The 7,016-nt window shown below is 39.9% G+C and overlaps 1 protein-coding gene across 3 annotated transcripts in view; it reads left to right on the top strand.

Annotated features, from left to right (window-relative positions):
• Positions 1–7,016, top strand: part of shf (Src homology 2 domain containing F) — a 155,981-nt gene that overhangs the window by 97,355 nt on the left and 51,610 nt on the right. For all 3 annotated transcript variants that reach the window (XM_079873379.1, XM_079873377.1, XM_079873378.1), the window contains exon 3: positions 2,499–2,696. In XM_079873379.1, coding sequence (XP_079729505.1) covers positions 2,499–2,696 — 198 coding nt within the window. The remainder of the gene's footprint in view (positions 1–2,498; positions 2,697–7,016) is intronic.

Raw genomic sequence — 7,016 nt, 5'->3', positions numbered from 1 at the left:
AATCTCGTGTCTTGTCTCGTCTTGTGAGATAAGTGTCTCGTCACACCCCTAATAACTAGTAGAAAAGCGGAAGCGATGATCGGTTCTACAGCGAACTGTTGCACACATTAAAGACACAAAACCACATTTATTGTGTGAATTTCATGATAAAACTGAGATTTGAACACTGAGACTTTGTTTCATTTCAAAAGTAACAAAGCTTATTGCAGTTAATGGATGGCAGGAGCTTCAAATAATGTTTAGTGAAGCAGAAATCAGCATAGACTAAAAGATTGATCTTGAGATTTAAGAATCTATATTAGTATCGATTGAAAACAAGAAATCGAAATGGTCCACCAGCACTAGTGTTCACACCGCTGACATGTTTACCTGTTGTAGTTTATCAATGTTGTCTGCAAGAAATAGACACTGACACAGACAAAACGTGCAATCGGAGAAGCACTAATTAAACGTCATTGTTTCAATCAATGATTTCGCCCTCCAAAGCTATTTCAGCGGAAACTGAGAGGAGTTGTTTCGGACGGAAATGTGGTCGCCTAAATTGAGTTGTCATTACTTAAGAGGATAATGTAAGGAGAATCTCTCTCTCTCTCTCTCTCTCTCTCTCTCTCTCTCTCTCTCTCTCTCTCTCTCTCTCTCTCTCTCTCTCTCTCTCTCTCTCTCTCTCTGTAGTCTCCACACTTTTCTAATTTTTCCTCTTGAGCAGAGAGGCAATTATGCAGAGTTGTGGTGTAATATTTCATTCCTTGGGCGTCTCTGCATTATACCATGCCATTAGGAGCGGCTGCTAACAGCTTCATGCCACCAGAGAAGAAGAGAGAGAGGCGTTGAGAAACGTCTATCTGTTGATCAACGGTGAATGCTGGAGTGATTTCTGTGTTTTGTGGTCCAGTTTCAGTGACCCCTGGAGGTCAAGGACGTTCAGCATTCTACGTTGAAAGAGCAGAATTTGAGTCTGGACGTTGACCAGTGTTCATTAAGACAATATATCGCAATACAAAAATGCAACAACATGTATTGTGTATAGTTCGTCCAAAATAAAAATTACTGTGTGAGACGAATTTCAAGTTTTCAGAGTTTTAGTGTCAGTACTACATTAAACTACTATATATAATGTTGAATATAATGTATAATAATGCAATGGGGGAATATCTGTTGGTCCTGATAATGACAAATGTCTGATGTTACAGTAAAAGTGGTCTATATTATTTTAAATATATCTAGTCAGTGACAGAGATCAAGCATATTCATCTACAATAAGTTTGTTTTCAGCTTCAGAATCATGAAAATGTTTATTCTGGTGTCTCTATTGTCCTGTGCAACTAATTGTTACAGTCGGGAATGTAAATAATCGCCAACAATTTTGTTAAATGAATCACATCTAAATGCTGTGCACAACTTATCAATAAAGTCAATGGTGAAATTAATTGACAATGAATTTGATTATTGATTAATCACATCCTTGCACTGTGTATGAATTAGAACATGATTAGGAGTGTGATAATTCTGACTTTGCTGTGTTAAATACCCATTTTGTTGAATGTTAAATGTATGTTACACAAGTTGTGGTGTTTTTATGCGAGCAGTGAATGTAAAGGGACTGTTGTAATGAGGTATACATGTAATTAGCCTACTATATGCAGATCTGTGTTATGCAGAATCAGATAGTCTGTGCTTTTGGTTTTCTGTCTTATATTGGCAAGTTTTTGAATATGATGTTTTTATTTTAACCCTTTTTGCAGGCAAAATGGAATGACTTTTATTTTAAAAAAAATGTTTTAATCCAGACATTATCAACATACTGTGTTATTCAATTTATCAAAATCATCGTAAGCTGCAGCCTTAAAACGAATCACATTCTTCTGAAACACGAGCATGTCATTTTTCCAGCTTGTATTATTCCAGATCGTTTTTCCCAGTGTTGTGGATAAAGTCATGCGGATCTCAGCTGATCTCTATTGTCTTTTCTTTGGTCTCACTGTTAAACATTGCATGTTTAGGTGTTTTGAGCTTGTTTTGGTTCATTTAACTGAAGCTTTTAAGCACTTGACATAAAAATAAAAAACTCGGCACCTTGCAGCTGAATGACAGGAAACTTTGGAAAAAGAAATGCTGTTATTTGACTGAAAATGTCAATAATTGGTACTCAAAGGGAAGTTGCTCTCATCTTCTCTTCTCTATTGTGTCGTTTATTCGAGTGAAACGCTTCAGGAACAAGAGCAAATGTGGGCGGGGCTTGATTGTGTCTGTGGGGAATTGATTGGCTGGTTGGATGGTTGTGGTTTGCTATTGGCTGATCTCATGTGAGTGACAGGTTGCCCCGCCCTCGTCATCAGAGAAGAGAAGAGATGCTGCTGTTATTCTGATTCAAGATTATTAACACAATAATGATGTGCACCGATAAATCATTTACAATAAACACTGCAATATTCCATAAAAAAACAAGGATTATCATTTGATTTGATGATGACTTTAACACACTCGACTTCTCTCTTCAGAAATCCGTGGTGGTCGAGCTCCTAAAGACGGTCCGGTTCTGCCTCTCTACGACACCCCGTACGAGGAGAACGGAGGAGATCCCGAGGCTCACCGGTGTTCCCGGGAGAGCCGGTTACCGCAGGACGACGACAGGCCGCCCGAGGAGTACGACCAGCCCTGGGAGTGGAAGAAAGAGCGCATATCCAAAGCCTTCGCAGGTTCGGCACGTTTCATTTGTTCTGTATGTGTGTGTGTGACTGTGTGTGGGATTTCCAAAAAGTGGTTCCTTCCTTTAAGTGATTCAAAACACTGAACAATCACTTTCTCAAATATATCTATAGTCAGCTGCAAATATGGCTTGACCCAAAAAAAATTCTAACAAAAGGTTTCACAGTGGTTTACAGTAGTATCAGATTTACTTAAAAACATACTAAAAGTTTACCAAAGTTTGACTCCAAGAAAGGCCCCATTTTCAAAATGGTGGCCGTCAGGTCCTTAAAATGACCATTATATATATATATATATATATACATATAACATTTGGCAGATGATTTTATCCAAAGCGACTTACATTGCATTTCAAGGCACACATTTACAGTCTTATCAGTTCTTGCTTTCCCTGGGAATCGAACCCATGACCTTGGCGTTGCAAGCGCCAACTCTCTACTGTTTATATACATACTAAATGCTTTTCTTTAATACTTTTCTAATTTATACATATCTTTTTCTATTTTCTTCAGTTGTTTCCTCTTACTCTTCCTCTTACTTTTTGCACTGTGACCTTCACTAGATTTACCATTAGTCGTCACACTCTTTCTCCCATAGAGGTTAATTATAGTGATTCTCACAATTCCCAACTTGACATGGTCCACAAACAGGCATGCGTGGTAGTCCATCTGCCCTGCAACTGCAGCGTTGTGTTCGGCAGACAGTTGTGCAGTTACAGCGGATCATCTGCAGGAGGCTTTCAGCAGTCTTACTGGTCATAACTGGCAGGAACCGGTTGTCCACCAGTTTCCATCCCCAATCCACTGTGTTCATGCCACCTTCCTTTCCAATCCACACCATGATCTGGAAGTAAACTCTTTGGCAGTGGTATTTGGTTGAGGACTCAGTTGGAGGCAGACGTTCCGGGGTAACAAATGATTTGGCGGTAACGATTTTCTTGCTAAAAAGGTTTTAGCGCAAAGAAACAAGTGAATCGGTACTCTCTCCGCCAAACAACACTGCCATTGCCTTGGTCCCATGGTCCTCTATGGCATTCCTTGCTTGATGTGGGAGCAGAAAAACATTTGCACAGGACTGGATGATTTATCATTCACATGTTTCTGGAATGCTGTCTGTTTGCCAACACTAAAAATGTTGTGTCACATCCTGTGAAGGCGTGAATAAACAGCAACTGCGAACACAAGTCTCTACCCAGGACTTGTTTCATCTCACTGATGTTGTACACTTTAGTAGCTTTGGACTTGTCTGAACGAAAATAGAGGCCTCTGTTGTTCGTCCCAGCATAGTAGAGGAGAAGAATGAGTGAGTCTGTATCCTCCCCTATCAAGGTTGTGGGCTGATGTTCTGAGGCCTTGACTGCAGCTTTGACAATGTCCACGTCTGCATCACCTGATGCCCTTCTTCTCCAGCTCCCCGTCATACGATTGATAAGTCCTTGTTTGTTGCAAGATCTGGAAAGGAAATCATCCTTTCTTCCCACAAACTCAGTCTCTGTGTTGAAGTTTATGATGGGGTGAGTGTTTTCACCACGTCTCTGATGCGTATTGTCTTTGATGGAAGGACCTTCGCTATAACAGTTCGCTTCGCGACTGTTGCTTTACCTGCATATGACTGTCACCCTTTTCCCATGCCAAGCGGTGAACCAGGGAGCCACCGGACATCATGCTCAGTTGGTGGGATTGAATCCAGGACAGTTTTGTTAGATTTCTTGCTTGAGAGCTCAGTGACTGCCTGCGCTTGTTGGGACTTGTTGGCTTTACGGAAGATTTCCTTGCCTTCGAACAGGGAGCAGAGCTCATCGCTCATTACATCTTCCAGTGAAAACTGTTCAGTTTTCGACATGATCAGGAACCATTGGAACAGCAAAGCAGGATCAATGGTTCAGTCTTGGGCAACTTTGATGGTGGAGTCATCTGGAAGGGTTTTTGCCCGGTCTTTCCGTTTGAAGGATATTCCAAAAATGGGTTTTCCAATCATCTTTTCAATGATCTCATTGCCAGCAGTCTCAAACTCATGCACATTCACCTCCTCTTTGGCAACAACACCAGCTACAATGTTTCTCAGAGATGGGTCTGGACAGAATGGTGTGTAAATGCTAAGCTTTTCCTTGATCTTTTCTAGATCAGAGAACTGAGTAGTTTACATGACATAGGCTAAATCGTTTACATCTCTGGTTCACCCCAAACAAAGATAAAACCTTACAGTAATCTCACAAAATCATGTATTCCATAAGTATGTAATCATGTCAGGGCAATTTAGACAAGTCCAATGGATTCATAGACCCAGAAAACATGGGGTTACACACCAAGATTACTTGGCTAGGTCAAATAATGAAGGAGTTAGGATATTTTAAGGGCCATCTTGAAAATTACACCTTTCTAGTGGTCAAACTTTGGTAAACTTTTAGCATGTTTTTAAGGACACCTAATACTACCAAAAACAGCTGAGAAACCTTTTGTTAGAATATTTTTATGTTTTTTTTTCTTCATATATGCAGCCGCTTTCTAGTCTTGTGCCTCGTTCTGCTGGATGTCGGGGAGTCACTAACTAAAAGTGATGCTACTAACTTGACTATTTGTCTGTGGGCAAAACACTGTAGCTTTCCCACTACACTCTTAAAGATAAGGGTTCTGGAAGGGGTTTTCACAGCAATGCCTTTGAAGAACCTGAACGAGGTGGTCTCGGCCCGGTTGAAAACAAACTCAACTACGGTTCTGTTGAAATGTTTTTATTTTTATTTCATTGATTCAAAAAGCAATTCGAACCAATGAACCAAGCGGTATCATAATTCATAACTGGAAATGTGTTTGCATGTGTGACGACAGCTACAGATAAAGCCTCAATATGCTTGCAGTCGTGAAGCGAACTTGTCAATCATCTCTTGATGGATGATGCCGAGGAAACTCTGACCAATAAGAGGACAGTTTTACTCACATGTGACTTGCATGAACACATTGTGGTACGCTTTGAAATGTTGCCTTATGAAAGCGAACTGAACCAAGAAGAAAATGGAACATTGTAACAAATTAAGTCCCTGTTCTTCGTTTGAAAAATGTGTTAAAATCGTGCGCAATAGAAAGATTCAATGGATGTTAAAGGTTCTTAATGGAACCTTCAATGCCAATAAAGAACCTTTATTTTTAGAGTTTATTTTATTTTATTTGTTTTACAATTTTGTAGTGTTTGAAAGTCAGATTCATTTTAGTGAATCAGTTCGTATAGATGATTCATTTGACTTTCGTCATGACTCACATGTGGCATTTTGTAGTGAAATATTTAGTAAAATGCTGCGAGCGGCATCACACTGCACTTTATATTCACACGCATGTAAACGCCAGAGGCTGGAAAAAAATGAAATTATGTTGAATTATGTTTTTAAAGAAATCTCTGCTGAGTGTGACGTGATATTATGATTGTTGCAGTGTTTGTGGAAGTTCTGCGTGCTGAACGTCTGGTGTTGCCGTGGACTCATTACGTGGGGTTACAATTAGTTGCTATTTATTGGTTGTATTTAGTTTGTTCATTTTTGTCAGCTCTGATTGAAAAACAATAAATCATAGAAGCTGTTGGTAAAGGTCAGGGCTAGTATAGTTAAAGGATTAGTTCACTTTCAGATAAAATATTCCTGATAATGTACTCTCCTTCATGTCATCCAAGATGTTCATGTCTTTCTTTCTTCAGTGGAAAAGAAATGAAGGTTTTTGAGGAAAACATTCCAGGATGTTCCTCCATATAGTGACTTCAATGGGGTCCAACGGGTCGAAGGTCCAGATGTGAGTTTCAGTGCAGCTTCAAAGTCTCGACACGATCCAGCCGAGGAATAAGAGTCTCATCTAGACAAACCAGCGGACATTTAAAAAATTTTTTGAATTATATACTTTTTAACCACAAATTGCTCAAATGGTACCAACTCTGAGATGCGCCACACATTAACGTCATCAAGGCCGCGCGTGTCATCGTTAAACACCCAGGATATGCACGCGTAAGGACCATTTTAAACAATAAACTGACACAAATACATATACTGTAAATATGTCATTGAACAATAACTTTGAACGGTCTCCTACTCCTTATAAACACTGGGTCGGTTCTTCCACCTACGTCATGCGTGACCTTTCCAACGCGATGCTCAGTCGCTCACACATTTTGTTTCCAAATTAAGCTGAATGTGTAAAAAGGCTCATTTTAACATGAGTTTCCGTTTCCACCTGTTCATGTGAACGCTGGGAGATTTACTGCTTACGGCTCTGTCCTCTCTCTCTCTCTCTCTCTCTCTCTCTCTGAATGAATGTGTGTGTCTGCGGATATGC

This window comes from Squalius cephalus (genome assembly GCF_949319135.1).
Source record: "Squalius cephalus genome assembly, chromosome: 6".
NCBI classification, from domain to species: Eukaryota; Metazoa; Chordata; class Actinopteri; order Cypriniformes; family Leuciscidae; genus Squalius; species Squalius cephalus.
The sequence above is the reverse complement of the archived record's forward strand: the minus strand, read 5'-3'. Positions and strand labels throughout refer to the sequence as shown.